At 45.1% G+C, this 21,051-nt stretch overlaps 1 protein-coding gene across 6 annotated transcripts in view; it reads right to left on the bottom strand.

Moving 5' to 3' along the window:
• Positions 1–17,875, bottom strand: part of LOC123419616 (ankyrin-1-like) — a 34,496-nt gene extending 16,621 nt beyond the window's left edge. Inside the window, exons 1-9 of one of the 6 annotated variants that reach the window (XM_045107244.1) lie at positions 17,633–17,875; positions 17,332–17,439; positions 17,192–17,230; positions 14,850–15,211; positions 5,787–6,006; positions 3,633–4,129; positions 2,997–3,335; positions 2,174–2,491; positions 1,004–1,271 (exon numbers count right to left, since the gene is read on the bottom strand). In XM_045107244.1, coding sequence (XP_044963179.1) covers positions 1,004–1,271; positions 2,174–2,491; positions 2,997–3,335; positions 3,633–4,129; positions 5,787–6,006; positions 14,850–15,170 — 1,963 coding nt within the window. In that variant the 5' untranslated portion in view covers positions 15,171–15,211; positions 17,192–17,230; positions 17,332–17,439; positions 17,633–17,875. Of the gene's footprint in view, positions 1–1,003; positions 1,272–2,173; positions 2,492–2,996; positions 3,336–3,632; positions 4,130–5,786; positions 6,007–14,849; positions 15,212–16,066; positions 16,332–17,191; positions 17,231–17,331 lie in introns of those variants that run through there. The other 5 variants (XM_045107267.1, XM_045107232.1, XM_045107289.1 and 2 more) reach the window with 5 other exon arrangements.
• Positions 17,876–21,051: the final 3,176 nt, after the last annotated feature.

The raw sequence follows: 21,051 nt of genomic DNA, 5'->3' as shown, positions 1-21,051 counted from the left end.
GAAATAATGCATGCTTTAGAGATAAGTTCCCTGATGAGTCTGTTGGTGTGGTGTATCACCTGTGTAATTTCATTAACTCCTGGGCATGTCTACAGAAGGGGCAAGGTCAAAAAGGCTTTGAAGAAGAGGCTCAGGTGATCAAGATAGTGGTTCAGGAAGCATATGCAAGAAAGTTTGGATGAACGCCTTTATCAAGAAGAATTGGAGGATGATGATGGTGCTTTTGTTGGTTCCTGTAATATTGTGCTTGACAGCTTGAGCCTTCGTTTGGAGCAGGATAATTGCTTTGCAGGGGCTTCCTTCCTGTTAGTTTTCCTGAGGCAAGCAGGAGGCGTAATGTGATGTTTTACTAGGTTGTGGTGCCATGGGGGCTGCTGTGGCAAAGCCCCTAAGCTTGGCTGGTAATGGTAGCTTTTATGTTTTTGTTATTCGGCTTTTATTATCTTAACTTTGTAAAACTTAGCGGTTTCTTTAATGGGAATCGATAGGGGAGGCCCGTTGTCTATAAACAAATAGTTCGATATCCTTAAATTGTTTTGATAGTTGTTATTAATATATAATAAGAAAAGGTAACAAATAAAGGTGCTCATCATAATACTAAAATATTACCCTCTCCATGAAATAATATAGTGTATTTCATAAACCCAAGCAAAATTAAGGGTGTTACTCCCTTTATGACCCTATTGAATATCTAGCTTTCTGTATGTTCTCTACGAGCATGCATTGAACATATATAGTACTTTAGAAACAATAATTAGGGTTAATATATTGACTTACAATATTACCTTTGTCTATGTGCAAGACACAATACACAAATAGGTGGAGTGTGAGTAGCTTAATAAAAAAATGGAGATAACATTGTGATCACCCCCATGGCTTTCTGCTGCATATTTATGTGCCATGTGTGTTGTATACGACAATTTTTCACGAGCAAGTGATGTTAATTTTGGACGGAAAATAAATGAGATTGAATGGAACTATGGAAGTCGGTAAACTTGCTTACGGATGTTATCCCCCAACACGGATTCGTGCAGAGGATTGGCCTGAGTGGACATAAAGGCCACAACCATCTTCTGGTCAGCAATCTTCTTGACAACATATGTAAGGCCATCCCTGACAGCAATGTAGAATGGTGACTGCCTTGCTGCGTTCGACATGTGCGCGCATCCTGGGTTGGCCTCCAGCAGCTTTAGTGCAATATCCGACTTTCGCTGCAACACTGCGTTGTGCAATGGGGTGTTACCTAATTTATTTGCCATTATTATAGGACCCTGCAGACAAGAACCAAGACTCACTACAACAAATTTGATTCATTGATGAACGTGAAATACAATTTGTATACTGTTTGCCATATTGAAAAAGATAATGATAGAATGTTAAGCATCACCACGCGTTAGCCCTGTGTAGCCACCGATGAAAAATAATTGAGGCCACTCGTCTAAGCCATCTCCTGTTCCATGCATGTACTGAAGCCACTAACTTTATTGGGTCCTCTCTCTCCCTCCTTTCTTTTTTTCTAAGGTCTTTTCCTCCATGGCCCCAAATTTCTTTCCGAACTCACTATTATCCATCTCCATGGTAAGAAATAGCTCCAAACTTATCCCCAAAAACTGGTGAAGATTTTGCTTCCTTCCTCAAATCAGGCTCGATCTGGTTGTTGGTTTGCTCGATCTGGTTGTTGGTTTGCTCGATCCATCACAGTGTGCTGAACTCTGCAGGTTGCATGCGACAGGGTTTCGGATTTCATTTCGAATTTCTGATATTGTCACTTTATTATGTAAACTTTATGACTTTGTAGTGGTCCAATCTTGTATCGGTAGGCACTAGATACTACCTCATTCCCCACTAGTTTCTGACAAAACTGAGGGATAGAAAGACTCCTCTCCAGTGATGTAGGACCCACTCACATGAACAATTGTTAAACCCAAAAGAAAATACTTAACACAATGATATTTTAGTTTGTGATGACATGCTAGCTGTTGTGATAGCATCATCGGTCCAAAATGGAATGGTTGTAGTCTTCTTTTTTTTACTTTAGGTTGTGAATTGAAGTGTTTCATAGTTTGAGGTTGTTTTTGGGACGCAGTCACGCAGCCATGGTCGAAGGTAGTAAGGTTCTAGAAAAAATTATTTACATGGTGTATAAAATCTCACCAAATATCAGAGTAAGTACCTTTGCATATTGTGGCGTAAGTTCCAGGTTCATCACTTTAGTACGTCCGATAAGCATATTGACAAGGACGGAATTGCCAGACTTAACTGCAAGGTGCAACGGTGTGTCCCCGTCATCATTACTAATGACAAGGAGTACATCATGTGTACTGACAACATCCCCAGCATACTCGTGGTACTCCTTGATGAATTCTTCAGTAGCCGTCCATGTAACCTCCTTGCCATGATCTAGCAGGCTGACCACCAGATCATGCCAACCATGTATCACTGCCTCATGCAGCAGCGTGTTCCCTTCCCTGCCCTGCATTATCAGAGGCTCCTGCAAATAGAAGTGGAATACAAGTACTGATTCCCAGTAACTAAAATCTGATTGCCATTTGTCAGCAATGTATCTGGCTAGCAAAGACTTTTTTGAAAAGGTGCTAGCAAAGAGTTGAGTTGTATTTCTTTTGGTTTCTAGCATCTCAAATAATTTGTGCTTTTGATATGCTGCCTCTAATTGTGGACGAATACAAACCGCTGGCGCAACATTGTGCTGCCAATCCAACACGATAAATGGAAAGCAACCCATCCAATACCCAGCCTGTGCACGTGCACACACTCACTTGTCCCAACTCCCGATCCGCCACTATTTCACGCTCACACTCACTCACTACGTCGCCATTCAGGTAAAAAATGACTAAGTTGCCATTGGCATTGCCAGCCCTACCACTGCTTAATAATCTACTAACAACAAACATTATTGTGTACACAAGTGGAAATATTAGCAACTATAAGTTGTACCACTGAAATTATAATAGGATGCATGTTGGTATGATAAAAACCTTTAACTTTAAGTTGGGCTCGATTTCCCTGGCCCATGCCAGGTAGCGTATCAAATGATCTACCACTTTCACATGGCCTGCTCTCACCGCCAGGTGCAATGGTGTATCCCCATTAATATTCTTACTGATGATGAACCCCACATTCCGGTTCGTATAGAGAAGCACATGATGAACAAACCAATCATTTCCTTTTGATGCTGCGAGGTGGAGGGTCGTGTGTCTTATGGGTGTCACTGAATAAACCCCTTCAGGACATTCAGCAAGAAAAATTAGCAGCCCTGGCATGTCCTCTCTGTCTATTGCATTACTCAATGCTTGGTCCATGATTTCTATTGGGATCTGCAATGGAGAAGATGATTTTAATCCGATAATTCATTTCAATAAGTGATAGATACAGACCAGAATGTGAGAACAACGAATGGTAATAAAACTTGGTGAAGGGGCAGAAACCTTTAGGATACTGAATCAGGATGAAAGGAACCATAACTGTAAGAAGGCATGAGACACTGAGACCTCCATAAATAATTTTATACAATAGATAGTTAAATGATTTTGCATGGCATCACTATAGGACAACCAGTCCCTAGGAGTACAAATTCTTTTGTAGGAATTACAGAGCGGGGTTATTCAATTCACCTGGTAGGCCCATGCAGTATGTCCTTCTTTGTTAATCATGAATGAGTTGATTCTCGGATCATTGAGTAACCACAGTATTGACGGCCCCTGTTGAAGCCTAGCAGCATGATGCAGCAGTGTGTTGCCATCATTATCCTGTTTGTTCAAGATCTCCTTTGGCAGCTTATACTTGAGAAGAAACTTGAGTATGCTCAGCTTTTTGTTGACGATTGCGATGTGCAAAGCGTTTCTCCCATCTAAATCCACCACCTTAATGGCATCAGGACACTGCTTCAAGAGCTCATTGGCAGACTCTGTGAAGCCATACTTGGCAACAATGTGGAGAGGGGTATGCTCCTTAGTGTTCTTCTTGCATGCCAGAGCGGGGTTCTTGTTGAGCAACATGGATACCATGCTAACCCTGTTGTTCGACGTGGCATAGTGCAGGGCATTGTTCCCTGATGAGTCTGTTAACTCCACAAGCCCCAAAATATTGTTCAGTAAGATCTCCAAAGTCCCTGATTAGAAATATGTCCTGAATTAAGTAGATAGTATATGATGGGCGCAGATTACCACTATATATAACAGTTAATGGTAGTGAATTAACTAGTAATTTTTGTACCAAAGCTACAAGAAATAGGTAAAATGTGGTACGTGGATGCACAAACTTCTATTATTAAATTTGGAAGTCTACAGGAGAACAATTATTTCTTCAATAAATTATACTCACTCATTAATTTGTCTAGCATTCCATCATCTTTGATTAGAAAAAGTTGTAGGAGAACATCAGATAGTAACACATTCATTCAAAAGAAAGAGCTTCTATGGGAACAGAAATGAAAACCAAAAAAAAAACAATAATCAGACAAACTGCTAGTAACAGCAATTCGGTGATCCCGGTTAAGGGATTATTGCTGAACCTAGCCAGATTGCATAAATAAGATTTCAAATGTAAGAATAAAGTAATTCAAAAGTGCTACCACATCACAGATACATTCTTGCCCTGGTGGTAAAGGAAGCACGCCTCATGGCGTGGTATCAAAAAAAATATCTGAATTTTCACTAAACAATGGACACCAGAAAAACCATATCCAAAATAAACTTCAAAAAAATTGGTTACTTGGTGATAACAGGAAACCTTAAGAGTGTCCAACTTTATTTCCCAGAAAGATTAATCGTTGGATGGCCGCAGAAAACAGTCTGGAAATTTTCACATCAACATTTGACATGCATCTAAGCAAGATTATAAAATTATGTAATGAAAAGATGCAAAAAAGTATTGGTTTCAACGATACTTTTGAACAAGAAGTGTATGCAGTTTTGTTTTCTTAGATCAAAAGCATTAGGCCCGGCTTTAAATTAATAGCCAGAAACGGATGATACAAAGTGCTTACAGAAAACAAACAAAAGAAACCAAAAAGAAGTGCAGCTTGGACCTTGAAATATTGAGGCCATTGTCCACCACTGCGGCCATCACCAACAAGGAAGCTAAGGTCTTGGGGAAGGAACCACCATATGGGGATCGTGCCCCCATCCGCTTTTCGACTCTTTTAGATCATGGTTAATAATAGAGCTAGCTGCTGGGTCTATCTCATTGCCACATCATCGATAGTCAATCTGATAGCCCACCCTTAATTGTTATCCATAGATAAATACTGTGTCATTAATGCCTAGCCCACCTCATTCTCACAAAGTTTGTTGGAGCCCGTGCTGCGGCTGGCTACAAATCTATAACCCACTCCTCTTCTCTCTCATCTTCTCTCTCCTCCACCTCATCATAATTTCATGTGCAATACTTATAGCCCGCTTATGTCACGTTATTATACTTGCTCTTGTGTAGTTTTGTTTTTATGTACCATCTATAACTTTTTCATCATGTAAAGCTATTGTAGTTATTATTTGATAAGCTTTATGGACATCGTAGGAAGAAAGACCGGACAGGGATGGTTTTAACGGTAAGAGACATAGAAACACATACTATGTGAATTAATGACGAAAACGAAAGCCAACTTGTTGGTATTTGTCTATTTGAGAATCTCTATGATTTTGTCATCCATGCTCAAGTGGCAAGTGCGAAATATGGCAATTTTATATGAATTGGGGTTTAATTTTTAATTTCTGGGTAAAACAAACAATATTAACTGGGAACAGATGCATATTTACAAATATGCTTACCTATGTTATCATCCAACACAATCCGGTGCACCAGAGCAATCATACAGGTGCGAATTGTTGAGACAGAGCCTGTCAACACCTGGTTCGTGATCTCCGTGTTCAATGCTTGTGCGCATCTTGGGTTGCCCTCCAAAAGTTTTATTGCAATTTTGAACTGACGGTGAAACAGTGCATCATGCAATGGTGTATTCCCTTTTGTGTTTACCATTATGGCAGGCTCCTGCACACACGTAGTACATTACCTACTTATATCAAGAAAAATTAATCCAAAAGGAAAGTGTTAGAGTACTATATATTTACGCCATTGTATAAGGGGCTTTCTGCATATTTCCTGCACATGTACATGTATATATATTGGCCTATGGCCCCATGGGAATACAAGTTGAATATTCCTATCATGGTATTAGAGCCCTAGGGTTTTTTTTCACACATGCAACTCGTGCCCTCGATCCAATCTTCCCTCCACCGCAGCCGCTGCTTTTTCTTTTCGACGGCGCTGCTCTCGGGCGCCCCCACCTCACCGTCTTGATCTCCTGCTGGTCCTTGATCCAGCCGTCTCTGTCTACCCCGCGCCTCACCAACATCTGTCGCGGGTTGTCCGTCCGCATCGCCTGGACTGCTCTAAGTCGTCTGCACCGCCTGGCGTCGCTCCCGTCCGTCTGCACCCGCGTCGCCAGAAATCTCCCGTCCATCTGCGCCCGCGTTGCTAGAAATCTCCCGTCTGGAATTGCTGCTCTACTTCGGATCGATCTGGCCTCCTCTGGATAGTTGTGCCCGCGTGGGTCTCCTGATCGAGCAGCCGGCCGCCAAGCTCGATCTGCTTCTGCTGCCCGACCCCCGATCCGCCCGCTAGTGGTAGTTTCCTAGTATTTTGACTGCTTCTGCTAGCCGCTGGTGCGCTCGATCCACCTGGTGCTGCCCGTGCTGTTGGACTGCTTCTGCTGGACGCGTCAGCCTGTGCGTTAGCAGTTCGGTGTTTTGTCTGCTTTCTGTTGACCAAAGAAAAAGGTCACTATGTCTACAGCGTCCGGCTATGTTGCAGTTCCTCGTTGTCCGGTGATCTTTGATGGTACTAACTACACCGAGTTTGTTGGATTTATGTGCATTCATATGCGTGGCATTCGTCTTTGGGGTGTTCTTTCTGGAGAGGTACCCTGTCCGCCGCGTCCGGTTCCTCTTGCGACACCTATACCGCCGACGCCATTGGTTCTTGCTGCAGATGCTAATCAGGCTGCAAAGGATGCGGCTAAGCTTCCTGATGACGCTGCCGTTCATGCTTATGAAGAGCAGGTTTTTGTTAGGAAAGCAACTTATCTTTATTGGAGGCCCAAGGGGAATATATATATTACACAAGACTTGAGGTACAAGGGAAGTAAACATAGACTAATAGGACTCCTAGACCAATACTAATACTTCCTAACACCCCCCCCCCCCCCCCCCCTCAAATGCAAAGCGTATGCAGTACCATTGCATTTGAAGAAGTGTAATACTAAAAAAATGATGATCCAAATCCGTGTCTTGAGAGTGTCGTCGTAGCATGAAGAGTCTTCAAAACTTGTCTGAGTCAATCCAAAGGGATAACAAAGAGATGGCACATCAAAGGAAGACACCACATCACTTGAAGATAAAACATAAGTATCAAGAGAAGATAGGTTGTCAAAAGAAGATGGCACATCAAGAGAATAAAGCATCGCGTAGAAAATCATAGTCCACGACAACCGACAGCGAAAGAAGTTCGGAGTTAAGGCACGATGGACTTAGATCGACAATGCAAAAAGAGTCCAGAGAATCCTATAGAAAACAACAAGGGCAAGTAGGCCACAAAAGTTGTATAGAAAGGATCAGGACCAGAGAAAGGCCGACGGACAAAGGTATGGTGGACTCGCATGACGTGAGAAACACAATATCAACGGATTTGATGGACGCATCGGGAAACAAAGAAAACTAGAAAACACACTAGATTAGGGATGATGGAAGCGGAAGAGAAAAAATAATATCATGGCGACGGGAATAGCAGTAGCACGCCAGATGGACGTGCGCGAGCAGAGCATGCAATCGGGAGCTAAGCAGTACACGCCACGACAAGGTAGCATGCAGCAGCAAGCAGCACATGTGGAGCAGAGGCAGCAGTGGTCAATAGGAGCACTATGTAGCAGCAGGAGCAGCACCACGTAGCAGCAAGAACGGCTGACCAAGCCGAAGCAGATGGGCGAGCAGTCACGCGCCCACGCGCGAGGCGGATCGCGAGGGTGGTGGTGTCGTGGAGTAGCAGCAGGAAACAACACCACGTAAAAGGAGGAAGCATAGCTAGCGGCACCACGTAATTAGGCCCAGCTAGAACAACAACGAGCAGTAGGTGCAGCAAGAATCGCATGTGGGCAGCAGCCAGAGAGACGCTGGGCCGAAACAGCGGTGGGCACAAGCACTAGGCGCCGACGGATGTGTGCGGCGCGATTTGAAGAGGCGCTCGTCTGGACGGAGGACGATGGGATCCGGCGCGACGGTATTGACCAAGTCGGTCCGATCTCTGGAGGATGATCTGGAGACGAGGACGCGGCCTGATCTGAACCAAAGGACAACAGAGGCCCCATCCATATGGATTGGATGTGAGCCGGTGGTGGCTGCAAGGCCCGATCTGAAGAGATACGAGCGCCTGGATATGGTGTTCACCAGTCAACGCGGCTGGGAGTTGGCAGCGCACAGAGGAGGGAGAAAGACAGCGGCAGCCAGCAAGAAAAGCATCGGCGACGCGCGAGATTGGATCGGGAGGGCGAGTTGCGGCGCCCAAAAAATATAACCTAAACTCTGATACCATGTTAGGAAAGCAACTTGTCTTTATTGAAGGCCCAAGGGGCATATACATATTACACAAGACTTTAGGTGCAAAGGAAAGTAAACATAGACTAATAGGACTCCAAGACCAATACTAATACTTCCTAATTGTTTTGACTTATGAGGAGGCTATTCCCACTTATTATGATGCTTTGTCTGCCTACACTCAGTTGCTTGACGATGATGCTCGTTCCGCAGCCGTTCTTACTGCTAGTGTTCTACCACAATTTGCCTCTGAGTTCCTAGGCCTGCCTACTGTATTTGAGATGTGGACTCGTCTTCGTCAATGCTATCAGCCCTCTGGTGATGCCTTATATCTGTCTGTGGTCCGTCAGGAGCATGCTCTTCAGCAGGATGACTCCACTGTTGATGATTTCTACGCACAGAGTTCTGCTATCTGACGCCAGCTTGATTCTCTTCGCACTGCTGGTTGTCGTACTTGTCAGTGTTGCCAGGCTGTGTGGGCTGACTTGGAGTTTCATCGTGTCTACGAGTTCTTGTCTCGGCTCCGTAAGGAGTTTGAGCCCCGACGCGCTCAGTTGTTTGCTCGTGGTTGTATTTCTTTCATGGAGGCGTTATCTGAGATTCGTGTTGAGGAGACTCGCTTGTGTGGTGCTAGTTTACTTGAGGTTCCCTCTGTGCTTGTTGCTTGAGTTCCTGCTATGCCATCTGTTGCACCGACTCCTTCTCGCTCCAGTGCTCCGCCGCTCTTGCCCACTCCACCTAGTGGGCAGGGCCGCTCTCGTCCTCATTGTGGCTACTGCAACCAGGATGGTCATGTCGAGTCTCGGTGCTACCACAAGAAGCGACACATGCGTAAGGCGCGGACCACATCTTCAGGGACTTCGACTTCGACATCTTCAGCCACCGCCTTGACTAAGCAGGATATTCTGAGACTTAAGCGTCTGCTTGCTGCTTCAGGTTCTTCCTCGCTGGGTACTGCAGGTTCTGTGACTGATGCTTCCGGCACTGAGCAACCACCCTCTACACAGTCATGTACATCCCCATGGGTTCTGGACTCCGGAGCTTATTTTCATATGTCTTCACATTCTTCTAGTTTGTCCTCTCTCAGATCGCTTGATTTTCCTGCTCATGTCCTCACTTCTGATGGTACTCCTCTTTCTGTTGCTAGTCGAGGCAATCTTACCGCTCCTTATTCTATTCCTGATGTCGCTCATGTTCCTCGACTTGCCATGAATCTGTTTTCTGTTGGTCGACTTACTGATTCTGGTTGCCGCGTCATACTTGATGTTGACTCTTGTTCTGTTCAGGATCGTCGCACGCACACTTTGGTTGGGGCTGGCCCTCGCCGTCATGACTCTCAGGGTCTTTGGGAGTTAGACTGGCTTCATGTTCCTTCCGCTGCCACCACTATCGCCAATCCATCTACTTTTGTTGCTTCAGCTACCGGCTCCTTCCAGCAGTGGCATCATCGACTTGGTCATCTTTGTGGGTCTCGTTTGTCGTCATTAGTTCGTCGAGGTCTTCTGGGGTCTGTCTCAGGAGATATCTCTTTAGAGTGTCAGGGTTGTAGACTTGGAAAACAGATTCAGTTACCTTATCCTACTAGTGAGTCAGTGTCTCACCGTCCTTTTGATTTAGTCCATTCTGATGTATGGGGTTCGGCTCCTTCGCTTCGAAAGGGGGCCATCGATACTACATTATTTTCATAGATGATTTTTCTCGTTACACTTGGCTTTATTTTATGACTTCTCGCAGTGAGGTTCTTTCCATCTATAAGCATTTTGTTGCCATGGTTCACACTCAGTTCTCTTCGCCTATTCGTGTGTTCCATCCTGACTCCGCTCGCAAGTATATTTCCAAGATGTTGCGTGGTGTTCTTGCTGAGCAGGGGACTCTTCCTCGGTTCTCTTGTCCTGGTGCTCATGCTCAGAATGGCGTTGCTAAGTGAAAGCATCGACACCTTCTTGAGACGGCTCGTGCGTTGATGATTGTCGCCTCTCTTCCACCTCATATTTGGGCCGAGGCTATCTTCACCTCCACCTATCTCATCAACCTTCAGACATCAGCTGCTCTCCAGGGTGGTGTTCCTTTCGAGCGTCTCTTTGATCGTTTTCCTGATTATTCAGCGCTTCGCTTGTTTGGTTGTGTTTGCTATGTTCTTCTTGCCCCTCGTGAACGCACCAAACTAACTACTCAGTCCGTTGAGTGTGTTTTCTTAGGCTATAGTGACGAGCATAAGGGCTATCATTGTTGGGATCCTATCGGTGGTCGGATGCGTATTTCTTGGGATTGACTTTTGGTGAGTCTCGTCCATTCTACCCGCATCCATCTTCCTCGACTTTTTTAGTGGAGGATATCTATTTCCTCACTTTTCCCGACAGACCTATCACTCTAGTTGAGCCCTTGTCTATCCGTCCTGCTATGTCTACTTCTCCCACCGATCCGCCATCACTATCTCCCACGTTTCCTCACCCCGCGTGTCCTCGGATTCTGCACCTTCATCTCCAATGACATCTTCATCTCCCTCCCCGAGTCTACCTCAGAGATTCCTCCTCGTATTCTTCCATCTTTTCCTCGGTATTATACTCGTCGTCTATGTAATGTGCACGTGTCTACTGATGTGTCGTCCTCCTCATCTCAGCCTACTTATGGCTTGCGTCCTCGTCCGCTTCCACCTGTTGATCGCCTTGGTTTTCCAACAGCCGGTGCTGCTGTTCTTGAGCCAACTTCTTATCGTCAAGCTGTTGTTCATCCCAAATGGCAGTTTGCGATGGCAGAGGAGCTTGCTGCTCTTGAGCGCACCGGTACATGGGATCCTGTTTCTCTTCCTCCACGTGTTCGTCCCATCACTTATAAGTGGGTCTACAAGATTAAGACTCGCTCTGATGGTTCTCTTGAGCGTTATAAGGCTCATCTTGTGGCTTGTGGTTTTCAGGAGGAGCATGGTCGTGATTACGATGAGACTTTTGCTCCTGTCGCCCATATGACCATTAGTCGTACCCTTCTTGTTGTGGCCTTTGTTCGCCACTGGTCTGTGTCTCAGCTTGATGTTAAGAATGCCTTTCTTAATGGTGAGTTGCGTGAGGAGGTCTACATGCAGCCCCCACCTGGGTATTCTGTTCCAGGTGGCATGGTATGTCGTCTTCGTCGCTCTCTATATGGCCTTAAGCAAGCCCCTCGTGCCTGGTTTGAGCGTTTTTCCTCTGTGGTGACTGTCGCTGGTTTTACAACGAGTGCTCACGATCCAGCGCTATTTGTCCACTTTTCTGCTCGTGGTCGAACTCTTCTTCTTCTATACGTTGATGACATGATTATCACTAGCGACGACCCCGAGTATATTGCCTTTGTGAAGGCTCGTCTTAATGAACAGTTTCTTATGTCTGATCTCGGCCCTCTTCGCTACTTTCTTGGGATTGAGGTCTCTTCTACCACCGATGGCTTTTCTATTTCCCAGGAAAAGTATATCCAAGATCTTCTTGCTCGTGCAGCTCTTACTGATGAGCGCACTGTTGGGACTCCCATGGAGCTCAATGTTCACCTCCGTGATACCGATGGTGAACCCTTGCCTGATCCGACGTGTTATCGTCATCTTGTTGGCAGTCTTGTCTATCTAGCTGTCACTCGCCCGGATATCTCCTATCCGGTTCATATTCTGAGTCAGTTTGTCTTCGCTCCCACTTCGGTTCACTATAGTCACCTCCTTCGTGTTCTTCGATATCTTCGGGGCACGATCTCTCACCGCCTGTTTTTTCCTCGCTCCGGTTCCTTACAACTTCAGGCCTATTCGGATGCTACGTGGGCTAGTGATCCCTCAGATCATCGTTCACTATCTGCTTATTGTGTTTTTCTTGGTGGTTCTCTCATTGCTTGGAAGACGAAGAAGCAAATTGCAGTTTCACGTTCGAGTGCGGAGGCTGAGTTGCGAGCTATGGCTCTTTTGACAGCGGAGGTGACTTGGTTACGGTGGTTGCTTCAGGACTTTGGTGTTTCTGTAACTACCCGTACCATGCTCTTGTCTGATAGTACAGGTGCTATTAGCATTGCGCGCGACCCTGTGAAGCATGAGCTTACCAAGTATATTGGTGTTGATGCTTTCTATGTGCGTGCTTGTGTGCAGGATCAGGTTATTGCTCTTCAGTATGTGTCTTCCGAGTTACAGTTGGCGTATTTCTTTACGAAGGCCCAGACTAGAGCACGACATGGCTTCTATCTCTTCAAACTCGGTGTTGTTCATCCACCCTGAGTTTGAGGGGGCGTGTTAGAGTACTATATATTTACCCCACTGTATAAGGGGCTTTCTGCATATTTCCTGCACATGTACATGTATATATACTAGCCTATGGCCCCGTCGGGATACAAGTTGCTCCTATCAGAAATATTCCAATTGAAAGATTATGCTTCATTCAATAGTGATTTGAATATGTTGATTAATTGTGTATATGCTTCCATCACATCTGTATACGATGGAAACACTTAAATTCAAAGGACAAATTGTACTGAACACATGATTAAGCTTGGTTCAGTAGTAGATTAAATGGTGGTGTGTCAATGAACTCCGTGTCTATATCCAGAATGCTTTATGTTTTGGTACAAAGTTTGAATAAATGTACTATGTCTACAAGTAATCAACCTGTTTGCAGACTGAGCGTAGCTCAGATGGTTAGGTTCCTTGTGGTGGAACAGGGTTCAAGTCCTAGACTTGGGACTGGTGATCGCATTTTACTGAATTTATTTCACGCCTTCCGACGATGTTCGGACTGGTCGTCGCATTTTACTGGATTTATTTCAGGCCTTCCGGCGATGTTCGTTCGGGCGATGGTAACAATGGGGTGTTGCCCCTGTATTTTGGCTGGCGATGTGGCCCTACATGCATGCACTCCGACTATGTGGTCAGGGGATATGAGGGCAAGGGGCACAGAGAGCAATGGCCTATAGGATTAGGTGGGAAGGATATATAAGGGCGTGGCAGGGTCATGAGAGGCCAACGCGAGGGCAATGGCAGTGGTTGTGGTGATGAACTTTGCATGGTGAAGTCAAAGCTACATCACACGAACACGGTAGAGGGATGGCATTACTTCTGATTGTTGCCCCCTTCTTTCTCTCTTCTTCTCCCATGGTGTCAGTAAGGGCTACACGACTCCCCTCTCTTCCTCCTCTAGCGACTCCGCCACTCAGATTAGGGGAGGAAGGAGCTCGGCCATCGCCCGCATATAGTAGGGTTTGTGTTGTGGCTACCTTGGCTGTGACTAGCGTTATGTCATTGGTTGCTATCCACTACATTTGCAAGCAGTGCTTGATGGTCGTCGGTGTTATCCTCCGCTCATCCTCCATGATGGAGGCAAAGGGGGGGTAATGCATCTGGTGAAAACACCTTAACTAAGCTCGTGGTGGCACCAAGGAGTGTGGAGGCGGCGATCTACGCACTCCTTCCCTGTCATCGAGATCGCGGAGGGGGTAACGAAGTTAGATCTCGTCTGGGCTTGTTAGGATGGTGTCCTTCCTCCTCATATCCGAGCTTCCGGCAAGGGCTACGGGGCGCGTACAACTGCTCATCTCCAAGCTCACCATCAGCGTCGCCTCCGATGCTAGCCTCTCTTCAGAGAGGTCTTGGTCTTGATGGTTGATTCAGCCTCCGTTGTGCTGTTGATGGTTCTTCTGGTTGAAAGGCAGCCATCCGGAGCTCTAGCGTCTGCTGACCATCCTGGCCCTCAATGTCGCCTCATGTTATTCCGCCCGGCTGCCATGCCAAAAGGAAGGCAGGTTAGTATTGACTGGATGCTTGCGTCTTCTACCTCTAGCAAGAGCAGCCGTTGTTGCTGCGGCGAACTCTCCATCCCAACTAGGGTTGCTCGGTGCTTTCGATGGCCGGTACGATGTCTAAAACTAGCATGTGTTGTTTGCCAAAAACACTGGCATGTGTGGTGCAATGGTTGTGTTCATCAGTGCATCGGTGGTTTCAGCAAGAAGTCAGTTACCAAGTTGCATGGTGATGATGATGACGTTTGTGCGTGGTTTCTTTTTTCCAAAGTTCTCAGCAGTGCTTTTTTTTCTTGTACTCTCGTAGATATGTCTGCTGGTGAGGAGCCTAGGCCTAGCATAGCTAGATTGTGGGTGTATTTTCTAATCTTGATTTTTGCATAAATGTTCTCAAACTAGTTGTGCACTTTTTTCAGCTTAATTAACAGAATGAGGCAAACTGTCCCTCTGGTTTGCAAAATAAAATGTACTTAACTCAAATAGAATGCATATTGCTAGTGAGTTGAGCACCTTTAAGTTGGCATTGATTTTCCTTGCCCACCCTGAGTATTGTATCAGGTGCTTGACCACTTCTAGATGGCCAGCTCTCACCGCCAGCTGCAGTGGCGTATCGCCATCATTGTTTTGACTGATCATGAGCTCCATATTCATGCCTGCATGGAGGAGCAAATGGTGGACAAACAAAGTGTGTCCTTCTGACGCCGCGATGTGAAGTGCTGTATTTTTCTCAGCCTTTGTCGTCGAGTAAATTATGTTGGGTTGGGCAGCGACGAGCTCTTGTAGGCTAATTATATTTCCTTTTTCCGTCACTTCCCTAAACGCCGGATCCATGAGATTGTCTGCTCCTGTGTTCAGCACCTGACGAATGAAAACTGCATTGGAGAAGACGATCAGAATCAAATTACTCGTTCCTTCTTCTTTTCTTTCTTCTGTACTTAGTGAAATCCTGCTCCATTTTTGTATTAACAGAAAAAAAAAAGACACTCTAGCAGATCCATCTTACCAAAAATGATAAACCAAGAGCAAGAACATGCCTCAAAAGTCAGAACCACCATCTAACTTAAACCTAGCAACTTAACTGGATCATGACCAACTACAAAAATATCAAGGATAGGTTCCCTGTCGGATAGGAAGTAGCCGCTCATTGGTACTATTAATATAGTTAAGTAATTATCTCGTAAAAAGACGTCAGTAAGATCAAAATATCCACCACAAAATAACGGTCAGCAGTCAATAATGTTGCTTGGCAAGGAATTGTCTAAACAAAACCAAAGCACCAGATATCTGCAAATCAGAACAACGGCTAAGACTAAAACAGCATATCTTATTATCTACCAAGGCATGTACGTGTTGGCTACAAATTTCCATTTGTTACCTCTGTAGATGTAAACGGCCTCAGAAATGTAACTCAAATGATGTAGCTAATGAAAAGGACCAACCACTATTATCAAGGCAGTGAGGTCAAAAAATGGCAAATATCATCGACTGTGATGAAAATTGGTATGGCACTGGCACCCTATGCATTAATATGTCCTGAACCCAGTATGATTAAGTCAAAGTTCCTGATCCGACTACCCATGTAACTTATGCAAATGATTCCAAACCTAACATGAAACGAATAAAATTGTAACAAATTATATATGCTCCCAGTATGGTACAAAAAAAAGGTAGAAGCTACTGGTAACATTAAAGACAAAAAAGAGGAAAGGACACAGAAGCACACCAACCTTCCATTGACACAATAAAGCGTGGCTGCTTAATTCAACCTTGTATCAGATAATTAACAAGCTTGGAAGGAACATAAGTAGGTGGTGGTGGAAACAGGCTTTTATTCATGATGGACATGAAGAACAAAAGCAGTACGTGTGCATAAATATGTAGCAGAGCCCTTATGATCTATTCCTTTCTTGTGTTGAGAGCAAGTTGATGCTTATGCTTTACTTGTGTGCTAGCCCTGGTAGTGCTTTAGTATACTTCTTATTAAATGGGCTGACGCTTTTACTTTTTTGTAGACTGATGCTTGTACATTTTTAAGACTAATATTTTTTGTTCTGTTTAGATGACCTAAAGTTTTTGATGTTCTACTATAGGCTCATGCCTTTTCGTTTTGTTTATGAAATAAGGGTATACCTCCAGGCCCGTGGTCCTTCATTACCGATCACCATTCACCAAAGCATATTTCTTAAACACTATGAAACAAAATGCACTCGCCAATGGTAGTATGGCCTAGCCGTGGGTCTCTCTCGGTCGATGACCAGGTTTGATTCCCACCAACCAGGACTCGCGCTTTTGCGATTATTATTAGTTATTTCCAGGAATTAAACTCATGATCCATCACTATTGTGTTGGTCTTAATATGATAACACTGCCCAACTGTGGCATCTTAAAGTTACTGCACTTGACTACTTGGGTAGCTCGCAAGCAGGTATTGAAATATTTATAAGTATTTAAACTATTTATAAAAGGGGACAAAGAAATCCCAAACTCAGCACACAAACAAAACATCCTTTTTGTATTTGAAAATTGAATGCCTATTGGTGGAGCTATGAAAATAATTAAGCCTGCACACGCCAGTGTATCTATGCTCAATGGGCAGCTATCAACACAGGGTTATAAATTTGTGAACCGTGAGCACGGGTATACACATGAGCAACAAGGTTGAGAACCATGGACACTGCGATCTACATTGTTATATAACCTCAAGAAACGACAGAAGCTAATATATCAATGTTCCTGTCTCACTTGAGACAAAGATAACCAAACCTAAGCAAATGAGTAATAAATACGGAGTATATGTTTTTTGGACCATATTGAACAAAACGAAGCCTGCTGCTAATGGCTTTTTAGCTTACCGGCCTACCCATGTCTTCTTAGAAGCAGACAGATATAACCTGAAAAGAAGCGGGACAAACAGTGTCAGATATAATTTCGCTGCAACTCTGCCCAAAATCTCTTCAATTCTGACGGGGAATCATGTGTTCAGAGAGCATACAGGTATTTACGCCGACGCAACAACTGAATCATGTGTTCATCCATTCCCTATATATTCAGTCTGAACTCACCCACATATAAGCTGTGAGGTGTCTATTTTGACATCTCCCTGGCAATGGAGAAGGAGATAAGCATGTACTCCCTCTGTACCATAATATTTGTTGTTGGAGAGAACTAGTCTAGTTCTCCCCAACAACAAGTATTTAGGAACAGAGGAATATATAAGGTTGAAACTCTATGTTTGGCAAATACCAAGAGGTAAATAGCTGCAATCTATTCATGTTCTGGTTCGAGTTACTGACCAAATTACTACACCTGTGCCTGATGTCTGTCATGAGATTTCTCACATGGTGCGTGGATCGATGAAGAGCGCAAGGTGACGGAGCCGCCGGCCACCGTCGTCTCACGCGTCCCTCCACATTACCTGCAGCGGGGTGGAGACGCCGGCGGCCAGCGCTAGGGTTTTCCTGTCCCTTCGCCATTCTGAACTCTTTTTTTTTTTGTGGTGTGCTCGAGAGCGAGTACTCTGAGCGAGAGACAGCGAAGCGGCGGGGTGGACCGTGGATGATACGCGCGGCCATGAGTGTCGGAACTCGGAAGCCCTCGCCCGCCTGCAGCGCCCCTGGGCCGGGCCCTACAACGCTGTTTAATTTTTTTCCTTTTACTTTTTTTCTATACTTTTCTTTCCGAAATGTTAAGAATCTGACCTCAACCTAAGAGCATCTATAGCAGGATTTCTCATACCCGTCCCAAATGTCCATGCAGGCCGTCCGGTCACTGAAAGGTCACAAAATTTCGACCCAACCGAGCGCCTCAAACGTCCGGACTAACCGGTACCCTCATATCCAGCACAAATATAGAGCGGATACACACGCGCCCGGGCGCGCCCAAGCACGCCGGCCACATCGGACCCGAGAGCATGATCACACCGTAAATTACACTAAATCAACCCGACAGAACCGTCGGATCCATTTGCTCTTTGCTCCCTTCTTCCTCCTTCGCGTCGTCCGTCTCGCGGCTCCGACGTCGTTCCTAGCCTCTGCCCCAGGGCAGTCTTTTTGTCATGTCCTTGCCGCGGTGGGCGTCATCGCCGTCCCAAAAGACACCACGGTACATCCAGCAACTCTGTGTCTCCGACTTGCGTTGGATGTGTTCGACACAATGTATGACCAGATTTTTTGTCATTTTTTTAGGGAAAACGATGGATTCGGATGTTTCGTTCGGAGAGGAGTATAAATGGATGGAGCTTGATCAAATGATTCAAGATGAGCTCTTTGATTACTTGGATTTGGGCGAAGAAGTGGACATGATAATGCTTATGACCATGCAAGAGGAAATGGACCGGCAATTGGAGCATATTCTCAATTTCAAGAGCTCAATCAAAGGGAGAAGAGTGATCAATCGGGATAGGGTATTCGAAGAAAATCTACTGCAGAAGGACTACTTTGCTCTGAACCCAACTTTCCCGGATGATCCATGGTTTCATTGCCATTTTTGCATGCGAAAATCATTGCTTTTGTGCATTGTGAACGGAGTGGAGGCACACGACGACTGCTTCAAACTCACAAGGGATTGTTGCGGTCAACTCTCTTCCTATGCCAAACAGAAGTGTACGACTAGTGTGAGAATGCTTGTACTTGGTACTGCAGCATATGCTGTTGGTGAGATGGTTAGGATGGGGGAGAGCACATGCCTGAAGACTACTCTCAAGTTTCTCCATGTGTATGGTTGAGGTGTTTGGAGCAGAGTATCTGAGAAAATGTAGGATCCGAAGTATGTATAGAGAGGAGTGATTAGACTACTTGACCAAATAAAACTTATCATTTTCCCAAATTTAGTTGTGGACAAGTTCTAGCAATTATATCAAGTCAAGAGCACCCTACACATGCAAGTCTAAGAGTATAGCAGCGGAAAGTAAAGACATGCACATGTAAATAAAGGGCAGAGATGGGAAGATCAAACGCAAAGGTTGACACGGAGATTTTTGGTGTGGTTCCGACAGGTGGTGCTATTGTACGTCTATGTTGATGGAGACTTCAACCCACGGAGGGTAACAGTCGCGAGAGTCCACGGAGGGCTCAACCCACGAAGGGTCCACGACGAAGCAACCTTGACTATTCCACCATGACTTACATCTACAAAGGACTAGCCTCATCCGAGGTAGATCTTCATGAATTAGTCGATCTCATTGCCCTTACAAACTTCTTGGTTCAACTCCACATGAAGTCAGAGGCTCCCAAGCAACACCTAACCAATCTAGGAGACACCACTCTCCAAAACGTAGCAGATGTGGTAGTATGATGAACTCCTTGCTCTTGTGCTTCAAAAGATAGTCTCTTCAACACCCAATCACTCTCTCACAGATTTGGCTTGGGTTGAAGAGATTGATTGGGTGGAAAGCAACTTGGAGAGGCTGGAAATCAAGATTCATATGGTAGGATTGGAATATCTTGATCTCAACACATGAGTAGGTGGCTCTCTCTCAGAAAATGGATGGGGCAAGTGTTGGTTCGTTTTGAGTGTTTCCTCTCCGAATGAAAGGTAGGTGGAGGCGTATATATAGGCATCTCCAAAAATCCAACTGTTACAACATTACTGTCCAACACGGTGAAACCAAAGTAAAAACTCGGTTGCATCGACTAGTGCAAAATGTGGCAACTTTAGCCTTTTCGGTGAGACCGATATAGAAATCTCGGAGGGTCCGATTTTGGCTGGCCTGGGCACTTACCAAACTCGGTAACACCGATTTGCAAAACTCAGAGATTCTGATTTTAGCAAATGGCTATCCAGGGAGTTGGTCATTGTGTTTTCGGTCAGACCGAAACCAAACTTGGTGGTATCAAGATTTTAGGGTTTGGCATAGGTTCTTCTAGGGTAAAACTTAGTAGGGATGATTTGGAAATATTGCTGGCACCAAATTTGACTTTGGGGTTTGGACAGAATATTTGTGGGAGAATTTCATGAGTATTTTTGGTGGTTAATCTCTGATACGTCTCCAACGTATCTATAATCTTTGATGGTTCCATGCTATTATCTTGTCAACTTTGGATGTTTTATATGCATGAATATGCTACTTTATATCTTTTTTGGGACTAACCTATTAACTCAGTGCCAAGTGCCAGTTTCTGTTTTTTCCATGTTTTTGGCCCATTTTCAGACGGAGTCCAAATGGAATGAAACTTTACGATGATTTTTTTGGACCAAAAGAGACCCCCGAAGCTTTGGAAGAAGGCCAGATGGGCCACGAGGGAGTCACAAGCCCTCACGCCGCCACCACCCCCCCCCCCGGTGGTGGCGAGAAGGCTTGTGACCTCCTCGTGGGCCCAACTGTCGCAATTCCACCGCCATAAATTCCTATAAATTCAGAAACCCCCAGAAAGAAACCTAGATCGGGAGTTCCGCCGCCGCAAGCCTCTGTAGCCACCAAAAACCAATCTGGAGCCCGTTCTGGCACCCTGCCGGAGGGGGAATCCATCTCCGATGGCCATCTTCATCATCCCGGCGATCTCCATGACGAGGAGGGAGTAGTTCTCCCTCGGGGCTGAGGGTATGTACCAGTAGCTATGTGTTTGATCTCTCTCTCTCGTGTTCTTGAGATGTCTTGATCTCGATGTACCATGGGCTTTGCTACTATAGTTGGATCTTATGATGTTCTTCCCCCTCTCCTTCTTGTAATGAATTGAGTTTCCCCTTTGGAGTTATCTTATCGGATTGAGTCTTT

The sequence above is a fragment of the Hordeum vulgare genome, chromosome 1H (assembly GCF_904849725.1).
Source record: "Hordeum vulgare subsp. vulgare chromosome 1H, MorexV3_pseudomolecules_assembly, whole genome shotgun sequence".
Lineage (NCBI taxonomy): Eukaryota > Viridiplantae > Streptophyta > Magnoliopsida > Poales > Poaceae > Hordeum > Hordeum vulgare.
This window is presented reverse-complemented; position numbering and strand designations above follow the sequence as displayed.